The 19,083-nt window shown below is 35.4% G+C and overlaps 1 protein-coding gene across 3 annotated transcripts in view; it reads right to left on the bottom strand.

The window, feature by feature from the left end:
* The window catches only part of SOS1 (SOS Ras/Rac guanine nucleotide exchange factor 1), a 148,309-nt gene that overhangs the window by 53,072 nt on the left and 76,154 nt on the right, over positions 1–19,083 (bottom strand). For all 3 annotated transcript variants that reach the window (XM_080813042.1, XM_080813043.1, XM_080813044.1), the window contains exons 4-8: positions 18,591–18,755; positions 16,163–16,372; positions 10,257–10,400; positions 2,666–2,776; positions 2,490–2,588 (exon numbers count right to left, since the gene is read on the bottom strand). In XM_080813042.1, coding sequence (XP_080669168.1) covers positions 2,490–2,588; positions 2,666–2,776; positions 10,257–10,400; positions 16,163–16,372; positions 18,591–18,755 — 729 coding nt within the window. The remainder of the gene's footprint in view (positions 1–2,489; positions 2,589–2,665; positions 2,777–10,256; positions 10,401–16,162; positions 16,373–18,590; positions 18,756–19,083) is intronic.

Here is a 19,083-nt window from a genome sequence, read left to right as displayed (position 1 = left end):
AATATACACCCGAAACTAAAACAACACTGTGTGTTAATTATACTTCAACAAACATAAGACAAAAATATAGAAGGGTTTCATGGTTTAACTAATTTGGGAAACCCTAGAAAACCATTAGATTGCTTCACTGCACAATTTTACAAAGTCTAAATATTCCAACATATTTTGAAAATTTCTAGGAGTATATACTTAAGGATGTAGTCTTTCTCCAACATATCTGACCACTGCACATCCCCCCCCCACATCCCCCCCCCACCTTTTTATTTAGAATATCTCATGGGACTAGCATCTCAAAGAATATTCCTTGAAAATACTGCTCAATGAAAATATTTAATTAAGCAACATACCAACAAATAGAAATTGAAAATAAGTACAAATAATACATTAGTACTGACGGGATGCAGAATAAAAAGGAGGGATCACAGTCCGTGGGATTAACTAGGCAAGGTTTCCCACTCAATATAGTGCAATTCTGCAGTGGAACCTTAGCAGTAAGATTAACTAGGGATACATATGCTTAAACCAGTAGAAATCTTTTAAATTCCTGAATGATGTCTTAATTTAAAAATTCTATTATCACAACTTAACAATTTAAAACATTTTAAATTGCCTGTACTTGGGGGAGTAAATAATTACTTATATTATTAAGATGATTAGATTTTATAGCCTTTTCAACCTTCATCAGAGCTTCTTGTTCTTATTTATAAATTAAAAAATGCTACTGGGTTTCATCTGGCTTTTAATGCTTCAGAACTTCATTACAGTCTCAGGTTAAAATCCCATTATCACATACACTATTACGAACAAGGATTCTATGTAACAAACTTGTTTGCAAATATCCTGTTAGGACTATGGTTTGTCATAATGAATTCTTTGTAAAGAATGGTTTTGTATAACAAATGCTTTCTCTTGATTATCCTCTTAAAATAATCATTCTATATTACCAAAGACCTTAAATGGTATGCTGTTTTCAGTCTAGAATGGAGAGTTAAGAGCTCTGTAATTCTGCTTGGTGATTAAATCCTTTACCTCCCTTGGTCCTTCTCTAGTTCAAACATTCCTACTTGAGAATCTAAGGTCCAAATCACTACAATGTAAAAAGAGTGGGACATCAATCACTGATTCATTATAGAGAGCCCATTTCAGCGTGTACTTCTGCAAACTGTAAATATAATTTCTACTAATAAATTTTCCGTAACAAAATCACGATATTAAATGGAATTTTTCTTTAATGAAGCAAACATTCTTCTAAAAGCTAAAGAAATAATAATATTAACCCATGTCTTATTTTGTCTCTTTGGGGCTAGTCCATTAAGGGTAAACAGAGTATCTTTATTATTTCATCCCTTATTTTAAATTTTTGAAAAAAAACCCTGATGTTTTTTAGGACATATTATCCATAGTCCAAAGAAGATATCATTAGATGTTTACATAAGAAGTTTAAAAGTAAATTACTTTTTTTTTCTTTTAAGATTTTATTTATTTATTTGACAGAGACACAGCAAGAGAGGGAACACAAGCAAGGGGAGTGGGAGAGGGAGAAGCAGGCTTCCCGTTGAGGAGGGAGCCCAACACAGGGCTCGATCCCAGGACCCTGGGATCATGACCTGAGCCAAAGGCGGGTGCTTAACAACTGAGCCACCCAGACACCAGAAAAGTAAATCACTTTGAGCTATACCAATGAATTATAACTTATACAGGCTAAGTGTCCCTTTTCCCTTAATTTCAGTGTGTAAAAGGAAGAGGGGGAAAAACTCAAAATTGCATATTTCTTAAATTGCATAGTTTGAACTGTGACTAAATAAGGAATTTTTACTGGGATTATAAATAATTCACTGTTTTTAAGGTAATGTGAAGCTGTTGTATAGAGATAGTTATAAACTTGAGCGATGAAAATTAGGTGATTAATATTCCCCATTACTTTAGTCTTCTCTCTACATTGGGTCCCTTAGCTAAGTGCCTGAATCAATCTGCTGAGGTCCGAAAATGGAGATATGGATGCAGAAACCCAAGATTGTTTCTTTTTTCTTTTTTTTAAGATTTTATTTATTTATTTGACAGAGAGAGATCACAAGTAGACAGAGAGGCAGGCAGAGAGAGAGAGAGAGGGAAGAAGGCTCCCCGCCGAGCAGAGAGCCTGATGCGGGACTCGATCCCAGGACCCCGAGATCATGACCCGAGCCGAAGGCAGCGGCCTAACCCACTGAGCCACCCAGGCACCCCCAAGATTGTTTCTAAACAATTGGCTATGTAAGCAAAAGGGCACAAGATAAAAATATCTGACAATTGCTCTAAAAATCACTAGTAAAACTAGAGAAAATATGGCACTCTTTTGCAGACTCATTTACATTTTATTCTTAACTAGAAAAAACAATTAGATATAGATTAATGTTCTTGGGTGCTAACATAATAATGCACAACTAAATTGGTAAAAAAAAATTGCATCACATCTGAATGTTTTATAAATAGTGGTTTAAGAGTTTTCTTACCTTCAAAAGTTCAAAGTAATGCAGACAGTGGTAAACAGGGGCTAGAAGTAGCCTGGGTAAAACATACTGAACAGCTTCTTTAAAGCCTTCGCCTATTGACTAGAAAACAAAGTAATTAAATTTTTTTTAAGTTTACTTTTCAGACATCATATATCTTGATTTAAAAATTACTGTACCTGTAAATAGAGTGCTGCTCCAGGCTTTGATAACTGACTAAGGAAACGATCGTGAAAACCAGGCCGTAAGATATCTCGAGCGTATGATTCATATGGATCAAATGCCAGTTCCTTAGAAAATAAAGAATGTAAAACATAAATACTCTTTCTCTAAGTTAAAACTTAAATAACTTACCACCAGAAATACAGAAAGATTAAATTATAGGCACATCCAAGCTAGCACAGTTATGTGCTTCTTTTTAAGCCTCAAACAAAATTACATGGCTATCCATTATGATTTTAATTAAGGACAAGTTTAATATTCTCCAGAAGAGATAAGTAAATCAGTTCTTTCTGATGAATAATGATATCCTTATAGGTTATGGAAAACAAAATTTAGCTAGAACAACAACAAATACAGATATCAACTATGAGGTAAAGTATAAACCTTTGGAATATGGGCATCTAACATATATTTTCTGATGGTTATTTCTTATTGGTAGACTTTTACTTTCACATTCTTCAAGCCAAAGGTAGCAGTCTGTATCATCTAAAATTGTTATAGTTTTCACAAGCAATTAAACTAGAGTTTATCCAAATTGCCAAAAATTCTGCTATCATCAATCATAAATGAACTAAACAATTTGAATGGTTAGATCTAAAAGAGTACAATCTATTGGTTTTGATGATTCCTGAGGAAAAAGAGAATCAGTGTCTTGATTTTCGAAGGAGCCATCCTGTCCCCATTCCTTGTTAAAAAACAAACAAAACAAACTTATGAAAATTGCGCTCTAGATTCTAGCTAGAGCTCATTTCTAGGATGGGGAATTCTAGAAAGAGGAAGAGGACATCTAGTGGAGGAGTACAGAAGGAAGAGGGACTGACAGCACAAATGATGTTTATGTTCATTACCCTTAATGTAGTTTCTTAGATTTTTTTTTTTTAAGGAAAGACTGAATAATAACAATACAAGATCAGAAATCAGAAGACTTGAGTTCTAGTCTTTGTGAAATACAATATGGCATATAAAGTTCTAAGTCATCCTAAATTCCTTGAACTGACTCCTGATTCATTTCCCAATTTCAACTCCTTCAACTACTTTCCCAACTAAAAATTTCTATGATAATATAACACTGGAAATTGCAGTCCACTCCAGATTTTACAAGAACGGATGGTAACTTTCCAAAAATAGTAACAGAAAGGAGTCAGGTATGAGCAGAATAGATGGGAGAGAGAAATAAAAATGTGATCTGATGCTTTTATCATAGGTCTCTTGAACTCTAGAAATAATCTGGAACAGCAAATAATGTTTGCCCTCCCCCTCTTTCAATGAACTCTAATTTACTACAGAATTTTTAGGACAACTATATGCAAAAAGTAAAGGCTATACAGCAAAGTGGCTTAAGAGCATAACTTCAGAGTCACAGAGACCCAAATTCCCATTCTGATTATACTACTTATTAGCTGTGTGAGCTTTGATAAACTAAGCCAGTTTCTTCATTGGAAAATGGATAGTACCTACTTTCAAGGGGTTGTTTTAGGAATTAAATGAGGTATCATAAGCAAAATGCTTACTATGCATGTACGTAGCAAGCACTGAATAAAAGGTCCCCAGTATTATCATGCTAAAATAGCACATTTCAATAGAGAAAAAAACTAACTACTAACTAGGAATCCAAACTCTCATCACAGTTTTATTCTTGAGGATAAATACATAGAATTACAAGCACTTCTAAGAATCCTTGTATAAGTTAACAGATTTTATGATTAGTTTATAGGTTAAATTCAATACTTGAAAGATTCACAAAAATTTGATTATCAATATATGTAACATTGTGTATTAATGACTAAAAATGTAGAATATTCCAAACACATAGAAAAATACAGAGAAAAACCTAACATAACTATACTCACCATGTGGCTCAAAATAGTTCAACTTAATCTTATAAACTTGTTTCAGCTTTAAAAAAAAAAAAAAAAAAGACACCATCGTGGTAATTGATCTTCCTGAGCCCCCTTTCACAAGCTTATCTCCTCCCTTACTGATCCCCAAAGGAAATCACTGTCCTGAATTTGAATTTTATCATTTCCATGTATGTTTTTATATAATTACACATGTATCAAGAAATAAGGCAATGTTTTCAAACTTTATATAAATACCATAATGTATTTATTCTTTTGCAATTTGCACTTTACATTCAAAGTTGTGTCCAAGATTTATCCATTTGTATTAATATGGTTTCTTCCATCCATTTATTCTAAACTCTGTAACATTTTATTGTATAAATATGTATTTTTTGAGATAATTTAGATTCACATGTAGTTTCATGTGTGCACACTACTCAGTTTCCCATCATGGTAACATTTTGCAATAGTACAATATAGTGCAATATCACAATCTGGCCACTGACACTGATGTAAAGTATGCAATATTTCTATCACTACAGGGATCTCTCTTATTGCCTTTTTTTTTTTAAGAAAAACTTTTTAAAGATTTTATTTTTTTAAAGTAATCTCTACACCAACGTGAGGCTCAAATTCAAAACCCGAGATCAAGTCTCACGCTCCACTAAGCCAGCCAGGTGCCCCTCTCTTGTTGCCCTTTAACAACGACACCTCCTTCCCTCCTATCAGCACCCAAATCTGAATTATGTATTTTTTGTTTTGTAGCTCATGCTTTGGGTGTCGTATCTAAGAATCCTTTGCCAAAGCCAAGGTTTGGCAAAGCTAGATTAAGCCATGCTTCCTTCTAAGAGTTTTATAATTTTAGCTCTTACATTAGATCCATTTTATGTTTGTATATGGAGTGAGGCAAAAAGTTCAAATTCATTCTTTCATGTTTCTCATAACTTTATAGTGTCTTTTTGTAAACAGAAGTTTGGTTTTTTTTAAATTAACATATAGCACATACCCTCCCCAATGTCCATAACACAACCACCCTCTCCCTAGCCCCCTCCCCCCGGCAACCCTCAGTTTGTTTTGTGAGATTAAGAGTCTCTTATGGTTTGTCTCCCTCCTGATCCCATCTTGTTTCATTTTTTCCTTCCCTACACCCAAACTCCCCACGTTGCCTCTCAAATTCCTCATATAAGGGAGATAATATGATAATTGTCTTTCTCTGACTGACTTATTTTGCTCAGCATAATACCCTCTAGTTCCATCCATGTCATTACAAATGCCAAGATTTCATTTTTTGATGGCTGCATAGTATTCCATTGTATATCTATATCTATATCTATACCACATCTTTATCCATTCATCTGTTGATGGACATCGAGGTTCTTTCCATAGTTTGGCTATTGTAGACACTGCTGCTATAAACATTCGGGTACACGTGCCCCTTCGGATCACTACGTTTGTATCTTTAGGGTAAATACCCAATAGTGCAATTGCTGGGTTATAGGGCAGCTCTATTTTCAACTTTTTGAGGAACCTCCATGCTTGTAAACAGAAGTTTTAAAATTTTAATCTTTCATGGTTTGCACTCTCAAGGTTCTTCAGGGAAACCCTTCCTATCTCAAAGTCATAAACATATTCTCCTATATTCTCTTCTGAACTTTTAAAGTTTGCTTCTCATTTTTGGATTTTTTATCTGTTGAGAACTTGGGTATGACGTGAGCTAAGGATGGAATATTTTCTTTCACATGGATAACCAGTTTTGACCCAACATAATTTTTTAATTCGTTTTTTCTTTCTCTACTGGTTGATAATTGCAATCTTAGTCACATATCGTGTGTGTGTGTGTGTTTTTTTTTTTTTCAGGACAGTTTGTTTATACCTTCACCAATACCATGCTACTTACTGTGACTACATAATAAATTTTAAAATTTGACAAGACAAATACTCTGAACTTGTTCTTCCTCAAAATTTTAATTTTTGTCCCTTCATTCTTCCATGTAAGTTTTAGGACTAGTGTGCTATGCACTGGATTTAGAGATTATTTGGGAGACTAGTATCATTATATTATTGGGTCTTTCCATACATGAACATAATATGTATTTCCACGTATTCAGATCTTCTTTATGAACCTAATTATTTTATGATTTTCTTAACTGGTCTAGAATATTGTTGGGCTTATTTCTGAGTGTCTTATGGTTTTGTTTCTATAGTGAATGGAGTTTTTCCTTTATTGTCATGTACAATGGTTTATAACTGAGCACAGTAACACTATCAATTTTTATGCTAATCTTTTATGTGGCAACTACACTGAACTTGCCTGATATACTACATAAATCTTGGGTTTGCCATGTTTACATGGTTTTGAACCTCCTACAAGTGGAATTACATAGTATTTTGAATGTCTTTATATGGTTCACCATGTTGCCCTTTTTAAAAAAAATCGGTTGTTCTTTCTTTTTTATTGTCATAGCATTTCACTGTGTGAATATATGACAAATAATTCACTATGAATAAACCTGCTGTGAACATTTTAAAACATGTTTTTTGGTAAACACAGGCACCCATTTTTGTTTGATATATGCGCAAGAGTGAAACTGCTGAATCATTTGGTATACTGTATGCTTAATTTTAGTAGATAAGCCAAACAGTTTTCTGAAGGGGCTGTACCATTTTATATCCCATCCATCAGCAATGTAGAGTTCCAACTGTTCAATGGTTTTACATTGCATTTCCTTGATGAATAATGATGCTGAACTTTCTTTCTTCAAGAAATACCTGCTTAGGTCTTCTATTTTCTAAAAAAAACTACACTGTCTTTAAGTTACTGACTTTACATACTCTGGATAGGAGTCTTTCATTGGCTATAGATACTACAAATACTGTCTCACCATCTACAGCTCGCCTTTTCACACTCTTAATTTTGGTTATCGATCCAGATGTTCTTACCTTTAATGAAGTCCAGTTTATCAATATTTTCTTTCATGGTTTTGGTGTCTTAAGAAATCTTTCCTTATTTGGGGTGCCTGGGTAGCTCAGGTTAAGCGGCTGCCTTCGGCTCAGGTCATGATCCTAGCGTCCTGGGATCGAGTCCCACATTGGGCTCCCTGCTCAGCAGACAGCCTGCTTTTCCCTCTCCCTCTGCCTGCCACTCTTCCTACTGGTGCTCTCTATCTCTCTGTCAGATAAATAAATAAAATCTAAAAAAAGAAAGCTTTCCTTATTCTAAGGTCATGAAGATCTCTTACATTTGCTTCTACAAGTTTTATTATCTTAAACTTTGAACTCGCTTTTTTTTTTTTTTTAAAGATTTCATTTATTTATTGGAGAGAGCAAGACAGACATAGTGAGAGAGGACAGGAGCAGGGAGAAGCAGGCCACCTGCTGAGCAGGAAGCCAATGCGGGGCTCGATCCCAGGACTCCGGAACCATGACCTGAGCTGAAGGCAGTCACTTAACCAACTGAGCCACCCAGGGACCCTAAACTCATCTTGAATAAAAGTTCAATTGGTAAGAAAACTCCGTTCTCCCTTAGTACTTGAAGCTATCGCTCAACTGTTAGCCTCTATTGTTAAAGAGAAGCCTTCTGTCGTTCTATTTGTAGTTCTTTTCAAGTACTACTCTCTTTTCTCTCTCACAAATTTTAAGATTTTTCTCTTTATCCTTGATGTTCTATAGTTTCACTAGAATGTTTTTGGCTGTAGGTTTATTTTTTATTAATCCTGTCCAGTATTTGGAATTCATTTCTGATCTGGGAACTCATGTCTTCATTTCTGGTAAATTCTCAATTTTACCTCTTTGAGTATTTCTTCTCCATCATTCCTAAACTGAAACTCCTTCAATGTAGCCTTTATTACTCTTAGCTATTCTTTCACATTCTAATTGTGGTTTCTCTGTGTCACATTCCGTCCTCAATTCCTTTTTCCAATTCATTAATTTTCTCCTTGAACTAAGTTTAGCAAATGTTTACTACATACTGAGTTTTTATTTATATTTAATTCCCAATATCCCTGTATTTTTTTATCCTTGCCTGTTCTTATTTTCTTTCCACCTATTTTTGTTTCAGCACATCTTCTTTATAAATGGATCACAGTTCTTCATTTATCTCTGAGCATCCTAAACTTCTTTTAAACTCTTTGTATGTCTATTGTACAAAATTAATTTCATCTGGAATGAATTCATTTTCTAATTGTTGATTTTGTTAGATAGCACTCTAAACATTAGAATTTGTCTTGTAGGGAACCTGGGTGGCTCAGTGGGTTAAAGCCTCTGCTTTCGGCTCAAGTCATGATCCCAGGGTCCTGGGATCGAGTCCCGCATTGGGCTCTCTGCTCAGCAGGGAGCCTGCTTCCTCCTGCCTCTCTGCCTGCTTGTGATCTCTGTCTGTCAAATAAATAAATAAAATATTAAAAAAAAAAAGAATTTGTCTTGTATTTTGGAATTCTGTATTATATAGACTTCTTAGGGGGAGGCTTTTAATTTCTGGTTTCCTTTTTTTCTCTCCCATCCCTTTATGGTCACTCTTGTAGACCTGAACCTGCTCTATAAATGATTTTGGGGTCTCAGGCTCTGTAATCATACCGGCTTAACTGTAGGATAATTTGTTAAGTTTTAAAGTATTTTTGTTATAAGGTAGTGTTTCTTTGTCCCCGACCTCAAGTCCAAACCTTGCAGGGAGGAAGTTGTAGGACTGCTCCAGCATCTTCTTATAATCAGGGTCCTGGAGCAAGAAGTCTTGCTCACTTTCATAGAGCACGTTTAGTCTTCATTATCCTCAAGGGTAACACCCAACTACCAGAGCTCATTACTTTGAATGTTTACTCTATTCTGATCTTATTTTTGAGCCTAGTTATGTATAGTCCTTTAAAAAAAAATACACTTTACGACTTCTGTGTGTTTGAAGCAAGAATGAAGGGGCGTCATGAAGCTTATTAAGCTTATCATACTATTTAGTGTAAAAATCTTAAATTTTTTGTTTTATAAACTCAACCTTATGTTTGTGGATTTTAGAGTCAGAACAAAGAAAGAGCTAAAAATCTCAGAATGATGACCAATGCTAACTTATTAGGACTAAATCCTGTATTTTAGCATTTGAATACCCAAAGAGAAAGTTACTATTTTTCCACCCCCATAACATTTTATTCATCCAGGTCCTAGACTTGATTTTCCTGTTCACTTCACTCCTCCTATTCTAAATAATAATGTACAGTGTGAAGGTGGTTAGCTAAATATTTTAATTTTCACAAAATCCTGAGTCCTACTATTGTCATTCCCTACTTTAGAAATACAAATATGGGGATTTAGAGATTGGAGATAAATTGCCCACAGTCACATGCAACTAAGCAGCAGAACTGAGGCTGGAACACAAGTAGTCTAACCTCAGGTCCAACTTCTGTGGCTGCTTCAATGACAGGGCATTCACGGTCTTTTCTTAGCTTTGCTATAGAAGACATGATGGACTGTCAGCTGTAAATGCCTCCCCTCTGTGGGATCTGCTTTTTTTATAATGAATGAGAGGCTAGTTTTTTGTGGGTTTCGTAAGATAAAAGAAACAAATGTTGACAATGAGCCTCTGAGGAACAGATAATATGACTGAGTAGCCAGCAGTCAATATCTATGATTTTAGCTGGAAACAAGAATTAAGATTCCAATTTTAATGCAAATGTAGAGCTTTCATGCAGACTTTTTTTTTTTTGGTGTGTAATTAATTACTTACCTCTGCTAAGTCTTCAAAGCAGCTTCCTACTAAGGGATGGGGGCTACCTTCATCAGTCATTTCCACAGTATCTTCTATATGGCCCAGTAACTTTACACTAAGTTCATGTATATCTACTATACGACTAAATATATTTTCTACATCCTGTTGGGAGGAAAAGCAAATTCAGTTAGGTTATAGAATAAAAAACAAATTTTGAGCCAGTAAGTCATTTTATAATCATGAAATTTAACATGGCAAATACAGTGAGAAATTTTAACTTACAAATGCAAGTAAAAGACAATTCAAAAATTCTTTTTGCAAAGGTGTACATACATTTCTTTAGGGCGATGGTTCTCAAAATAATATACAGTACTTTTAAAAGCAAAAAATTTAGTGAGAAGAATGGCACTGTTTTACATTTCTGTAAATCTCTACCATCTAGCTTAATAGAAGATAGCTGCATTTAATCTGTTGTGATACACTGTTTTTGATAAAAGCATACAAAGAAAATTCAGGTTTACACAGATAGGTGGAAAAGGGAGGAATATTTTAATAGTCTATTCAAATAACGGTAGATCTTTTTTTTTTTTCAGTAGAGTTTCTTTAATGAGTATAAGTCATATACCGTAAAATTCACCCTTTTAAAGTACACTATTCAATGGTTTTCACATATTCAGAGCTGTTTAGTTATCACCACTATCAAATTCCAGAATATCATTATCACCCCAGAGAGAAGGTCTACATCCATTAGCAACAGTCTCCATTCTTCCTTTCTGCCCTGGGGCTGGCAACCACTAATCTACTTTCTAACTCCACAGATTTGCCTATTCTGGACATTTCATATAAATGAAGTAGACAGCCTTTTATGATATTACACCAAAAGTCAACAAATGGTAGTTTCTTAAATGTTAGTTGCAATGTGGAATCTGAACCCATATCAATTTTGTACTTCTACATTAAAATCCATCAGTCTATATTAAACTCTGAATGGATTCTTTACTGATGTGTGTTTTTGTAGCATTACGAATTTGGTCACCTGGAAAGTAGTGGTCCAATGAATTCCACAAATCTTCCAAATGTTAACACATTTAACACATTTCACTACAGAATATTAGAAGACCAAATCCATTATCACCACTGTATCACACACCGGTAGTGTGAGTGGATAAAAATTTTCCAAAATTTTATTTTCATTTGAAAATTCAATTTTTAACACTATCAACAAATACTGTCACTTTCCTCGAAGTGACAGGTTTGTTCATTTTATTCCCCCACTTCACTTATTTTTGAGAAATGTCTGCCAAATATACATGTCTGAATAACCAGTCAGTCAGTCATTCTTTCAGGTAAAGTAGTGTCTCATGAAGAAAATGGCTCATTCAGTTAGCAATTCAGTCATACCGTGCTTTCCTTCAAAGCAACCACCCTACTTTGATATGTAGTAAAAATGCTTATGTGTGCTTCCTAACTGCCTCAGCTCTTCTCTTCTTACCTGGGCCTTCTCGGGACATGCCAAGCTCTTGTTCTACCAGTAGTGACAAAAAAATCCATGAGTCCATATGTACTGCCCTTTTATTTCATTTCTTCATTCTATTCATCTATCATCTCATTTTTATTACAAATATGCATACATACAAGAATGCTCAATACAATGCCTAGTGACTTCTGTAAGATTTTCTGTAGGTTAGATTCCTGGACAGACTTCTACCACGGGGTTACATATTTAAAATGTCAGTGGAGACAGAATGGGAGAAGATATTTGCAAATGACATGTCAGATAAAGGGCTAGTATCCAAAATCTATAAAGAATTCATCATACTCAACACCCAAAGAACAAATAATCCAATCAAGAAATGGGCAGAGGACATGAACAGACATTTCTGCAAAGAAGACATCCAGATGGCCAACAGACACGTGAAAAAGTGCTCCACATCACTTGGCATCAGGGAAATACAAATCAAAACCACAATGAGATACCACCTCACGCCAGTCAGAATGGCTAAAATTAGTAAGTCAGGAAATGACAGATGCTGGCGAGGATGCGGAGAAAGGGGAACCCTCCTACACTGTTGGTGGGAATGCAAGCTGGTGCAACCACTCTGGAAAACAGCATGGAGGTTCCTCAAAAAGTTGAAAATAGAGCTACCCTATAACCCAGCAATTGCACTACTGGGTATTTACCCTAAAGATACAAATGTAGTGATCCCCAGGGGTACATGCACCCAAATGTTTATAGCAGCAATGTCCATAATAGCCAAACTATGGAAAGAACCTAGATGTCCATCAACAGATGAATGGATAAAGAAGATGTGGTATACACACACACACACACACACACACACACACACACACACACTGGAATACTATGCAGCCATCAAAAGAAATGAAATCTTGCCATTTGTGATGACATGGTTGGAACTTGAGGGTATTATGCTTAGCAAATAAGTCAATCGGAGAAAGACGACTATCATATGATCTCCCTGATATGAGGAAGTTGAGAAGCAACCTGGGGGGCTTGGTGGGTAGGAAAAGAATAACTGAAACAAGATGGGATCGGGAGGGAGACAAACCATGAGACTCTTAATCTCACAAAACAAACTGAGGGTTGCTGGGGGGTGGGGGGTATAGGGTGAGGTTGTTTGGGTTACGGACATTGGGAATGGTATGTGCTATGGTGAGTGCTGTGAAGTGTGTAAACCTGGCGATTCACAGACTTGTACCCCTGGGGTTAATAATACATTATATGTTAATTAAAAAAAATAAAAAATATATATACAAGTGATTTATGCCTCAATAATAAATAAATAAATAAATAAAATGTCAGTGGATAGCTTTTTAGAGTCCACTGGTTTACCCTCCCACAAGTAGCATATGGGAGTAACAGTCTAACCAAATCCTCACAAAACCAAATACTGTCAATTTTAATTTATTTTTAAGATTTTAAGATTTTATTTATTTGACACAGAGAGGGAATACAAGCAAAGGGAGTGGGAGAGGGAGAAGCAGGCTTCCCCCTGACCAGGGAGCCCGATGTAGGGCTTGATCCGAAGGACCCTGGGATCATGACCTGAGCTGAAGGCAGACACTTAACAACTTAGCCACCCAGGTGCCCCAAATACTGTCAATTTTAACTTTTAGAAAAATGCCTAGGTAACTGAAAAACAAGAACTAAATATAATTATTCAGTTACTATTTTTTATTTGATTATTTTTAGTAGTGACTTCTTTTTTTTAAATCAAATCAAGATTGAGGCATGATTCATATCCAATAAGATAAATCTATTTTGATGTACTTCTGGGTAGATTTTATGTTATTCACTCTTGTAACTAACACCATAGTCAAGATACAGAAGTCTTACTACCTTAAGAAGTTTCCTTATGCCCCCTCCCCAATAATCACCACTATTGTTCCCAGGAAACTAGTGATCTGCTTTCTGTCACTATAGATTAGAATTCTAGAATATTTTAAAAAAGGAATCATATATAATCTTATTTGTCTAGTTTCTCAGCTAATGTTTTTGAGATGCATCCTTACTGTTGCTTTTTTCTTTAAGATTTTATTTATTTGTGAGAGAGAGAAAGGGAGAGAGAGAGAGAGAGAGAGCACGAGCACAAACAATGGGAGAGGCAGGCAGAGGGAGAAGCAGGGTCCCCGCTGAGCAAGGAGCCCAACATGGGACTTGATCCCAGGATCCTGGGATCATGACCCGAGCCAAAGGCAGACGCTTAACCGACAGAGCTACCCAGGCGTCCCCTTACTGTTGCTTTTATAACAACTTCATTCCTTTTAATTCTGAGTAGTCTTCCTTTGTATGGACATACCACAATTTGTGTATTCATTTACCTGCTGATGGATATTTGGGTTGTTTCAAGTCTAGGCCATTACAAATAAAGCTGCCATGAACACTCACGAACAAGTTTTGTATGGACATGTTTTCATTTCTTCTGGGTAAAAACCTAGCAGCGGAATTGCTGGTAGAATGGCTAGTTTATATTTAATGTTACACAAAACAGCCAAACTCTTTTCCTAAGTATTTGTACTAGACAACATTCCTACAAGCAGTTGCTCCACATTCTTTTCAGCATTTGGTATTGTCAGTCTTTTTAATTACAGCCTTTCTATCTATTGAGTCTGTAGTAGTATCTCATTGTGGTCTTAATTTGCATTTCCATAGGATACTGATGTTGAGCATCTTCCAATGTGTTTTTTGGCCATTGGTATAGCTAGTTTCATAAAATCTGTGAATTTTTTACCCACTTAAAAATATCAGGCTGTTATTCCAATTATTGAATTGTAAAAGTTCCTTATATATTCTGGATTCAAGTCCTTTGTCAGGTATATGTATTACAAATAGCTTCTACCATTCTGTGGCTTTTTATTTTTATGGCAGTGTCTTTAGAAGAGCAGAAGTTTTTCATTTTATTGAAGTCCAATTCATTAATTGTTTATTATGGTTCTTGATTTTTGTGTCTTAAGAGATCTTTACCTATTCTTTACTCCTTTCTATTTTATTAATTTAAAAAATCTTTTATTTATTTATTTGTCAGAGAGAGAAAGAGAGAGCATAAGAAGGGGGAGCGGCAGGCAGAGAGAGAAGCAGGCTCCCCAGTGACCAAGGAGCCCAATGCAGGACTTGATCTCAGGATCCCGGGATCATGATCTGAGCCAAAGGCAGCCGCTTAACTAACCGAGCCACCCTAGCATCCCCTAGTCCTTTATTTTAAAAAAAAACTTTATTTTTAAGTAATCTCTCTACCCAATGTGGGGCTTGAACCCTGAGATCAAGAGTCACACTATCAACTGATTGAGCCAGCCAGGTGCTGCTTTGCTCCTTTATTTTTAAAAACAACTTTATTAAGGTAAAATTCACATAGAATGTAACTCATCCATTTAAAATGAACAATTCAATGTTTTTTTTACTCTAAAGATTTGTGCAAATCATAAACCACTCCTGTAACTTTTTTTTTTTAAAGATTTTATTTATTTATTTGACAGAGAGAGATCACAAGTAGGCAGAGAGGCAGGCAGAGAGAGAGAGGAGGAAGCAGGCTCCCTGTCAAGCAGAGAGCCTGATGCTGGACTCAATCCCAGGACCCTGAGATCATGACCTGAGCCGAAGACAGAGGCTTAACCCACTGAGCCACCCAGGCGCCCTACTCCTTTAACTTCTAATGGCCATCCATTGTCATGCCTTGAGCCCCAGTCTCAGCTTCTGCAGTAAGCACTACGTTTTCGACAGTCATCCATGGCTAGACTTCTAGGAATTACTAGATGTAACCCCCTTAGACAATCTCAGCTGTTTTCACCACTCAGTGCATTTCCCCAGGATTCAGTTAGGTTGGTTTGATTACTATTGTAAGATCAGTGATCCCTTCTCTAATTCTCAACGTTACTGGCTCTCTCTTTTTGCTCCCCAAAATATTGTTGTCACACTCTATTATGGTAATTACCATACTATATTGTCATTTAATATTCAAGTTTACATTTTGGTCTTGACTAGACTCCCAATTGAGGGAAGGAATGGTCTTATTCATCTCTGCATACCCACTGCTAAGGACTATATGATGCCTAACAACATATACAGGCAGCATTGATGAAGTATTAGTTGAATGACTTAAATGAGTCAAATTAAACAAAAATAAATCTTCCTCCTTAAGAGGCTTTATTCCTTGGAGTACACAGAAGATTCTTTAAGTTTATTTGCATTTATAATTCAGTCTAGTTTATAATGTGTCCTCTAATTTTTGATGTTGAATTTACTGAACCTGTTGTAGCAACTCTGAGATCAGACACTACGAATTAAATCCCACAACTTAAAAAAAATTTGACAAGTTAGCAATCATGAACTACACAAATTCAAATTTGAGTGGTCATGTAAAATTAACAACACATGCAATGATATATGTGTACACAACAATACTTACATTAGCTGAAAACAATTTTGAATTGGAGACAAAGGGCTCTCTAAAAACTTTTATAATTAAATTTAGTTCCCTTATGTACTGTCGAATTTCTGCCATAAATGCTTTTACCAAATCATAGTAAGTTTGCTCTCCTGAGGTGGAAGGCTCTTCATCAGTTAAAGATAATATATTTATATCTTCTACATCTTGATGAAACATGTCCATTAATACCTAGAGAGTCAGAGAGATAAAACAAGTACAATAAAATATGAACCTATAGTTGAAGTTAAGCACCCTAAGTTGCTCTTTGAATACAGTTCTTCAGTGATAAAAAGCAGATACAAAATAATCTCTTTGTGGCTCTATTGCTACTGCCTCCTCCATATCTTCTCTAAAACAGAATTCTCCATCTAATATCACAAACTGCCTCCTCCAAGTCCTCTATTAATACTAGTTTCTGTCTCTCTCTTGTTAATCGATTACTTCAAATTTGTTCCCAAATTCTGCTAGATTTCTCTCTGACTTAGTTTCCTCTGTTTCATACCCTTGCGATTACCACCTCATTCCAGGGCCTCACCACCCTGTCTCTGAGTAATTCACAGTGTGCTAACTGGCCTCCTTGATTACAATTGTTGGAGACTGATCAAAACTAGTCCTTATTATTATTAAAGAAGTCTACTATCCAAAGAAGAAGTCTACTATTCAAAGATGTCTACTATTATTACTCTTGCTAAACCTCATCTTTCCACTTCTGTAAATTTCTACATCATTATCCCTACAACACAATTAAATAATATTTTATCTTGGATTACTTTCTGCTTGTTTCACAAATAGAAGTTTCCCATCATCAACTCTGGAGCCTTTTTTTCCCCTTAAGATTTTATTTACTTATTTGAGAGAGAGAGAGAACATGAGCAGGTGGAGGAGCAGAGGAAAAGTGAGAAGGAAGCTTCCTACCAAGCAGGGAGCAGGACATATGGCTTGATCCCAGGACCCCAGGATCATGACCTGAGCAAAAGGTAGATTCTTAATGGACTTAGCCACGCAGGTGTCCCTGGAGCCTTGTTTTATACTTCTCTTGCATCTCCTCCCTGTGTGAGCTCATAGCATGTGCTCAGAAATATTTTACTTATCTAATTTGTTTAAAAGTATCAAATATTTTACATACATAACTATTTTAAAAATCAAATAATTCATTTAAAAACATCAATACATTTGAAATCCTTCCTCAGATTAGGTGACTTGTATGTTCACAATCTGTATGTTCACATTCTGAAAGAATAAATACTAGAACATAATTAAGTGGACTTAGTAATCAGAGAGAATAGTCCAAACCAGTAAGAGTATAGTGAGAAAAAAAGGATTGAAATGCCTCATCAGAAAGTATTTTCTCTTCTACAAAATCATTTTTAGGGAATGAAAATATCAAGGCAATCTAGTAAATGACTAAAAGCTTTAGACTCAAATCTAGAGTCTAAGTCTAGGCTTTGAAACTTCTAAGAAATCCTGGACCAATTTCTTTATCTCTCTGAACTTCAGTTTCCCTTTTATAAGAGCATTTACCTTAGAGGGGTACCCTAAAGACCAAATGAGATAAATTTCATATATGCTCAACTTTCAATAACTGTTTGCTCTTAACATTATAATAAAACCAAATAAGTAGTATCTATAGATAGTTAAGTATTGAAATAAAACTCAAGAGTTTAGTATTTTTACATTTTCAAAATTTGTTTTAAAAAATCCATAATCTTCTGAGTGTCCCAATTTAAATGATTCAAAGAATTTCACTAGTAAGAGATTATTACTAGTATTACCCTTACTTGCATGAACACATGAAAGAAAACTGCCTGACATGTTTAAACAGCTTAGTACTGGGGCGCCTGGGTGGCTCAGTGGGTTAAAGCCTCTGCGTTCGGTTCAGGTCATGATCCCAGGATCCTGGGATCGAGCCCCGCATCGGGCTCTCTGCTCGGCAGGGAGCCTGCTTCCTCCTCTCTCTCTGCCTGCCTCTCTGCCTACTTGTGATCTCTGTCTGTCAAATAAATAAATAAAATCTTAAAAAAAAATCCACGAATAGTAATAATGACACTCAGAATGTGACCACTATCAAAAGAAGTTATGAATGTCATAGAAACATCTTTATAATTTAGGTTGGGGTGGAAAAAAGCACTCTGTGAGGGCTTGGGGAAAGCAACCGTGTTGAGCTTCTTTTAAAAAAAAAAAAAAAACAAAAAAAAAACAGCTTAGTACTATACATATATATACACACACACACACATATATATATAATATTCTATTTCCATGAAGTGTTATCTTGAGTACTTGCTATTAGGTTACTGGAAATATACCCTAACACATAATATATAATTTTATTGTCTGAATAGTATGTTAGTATTCAATAAATCAGAAATAAAAATTTAAGAACAAAACATAGAGATCAGTATCTTACCTTATCAGCACACATTGCCACTTTAATATCCTGTTTTGTAATTTCATAATGCCGTATATTTCGTACATAATTCCCCACCAGCTTTAAAATGTCTGCAGAAATGTATTCTAATACTGCTACTATGTAAACAGAAACCTGGTGGTCAATTTTATAACCTAGGACCTCCTGAAAAATTAAAAGAAAAAGTGTTTAAAAATCATATACTACAAATTTGACACACTGATTAAAAATTTAAATAAATATATAATTTAGCTTAACTTTTTCTGAGGCCTGTGACTACCAACAACATTTAATTGTAAGTGGTTCATCTATGAATAATATAGATACTGCTATTTGGAAATGTAAGCTAAGCAGGCAAGGCAAAATTACCCATGATCATGTAAAATACTTGAGTAGTACACATTACTAAATAGATCATCCTTAACCTAGGAAGGGAAGCTCCAATTTGGGGGAGGGGAGAAATGTTCACTTTACCTAATTCAGGATACCTGGA

The sequence above is a fragment of the Martes martes genome (genome assembly GCF_963455335.1).
Source record: "Martes martes genome assembly, chromosome: 9".
NCBI classification, from domain to species: domain Eukaryota; kingdom Metazoa; phylum Chordata; class Mammalia; order Carnivora; family Mustelidae; genus Martes; species Martes martes.
Note: the sequence above shows the minus strand (reverse complement) of the source record. Positions and strands in the feature narration are given on the sequence as shown.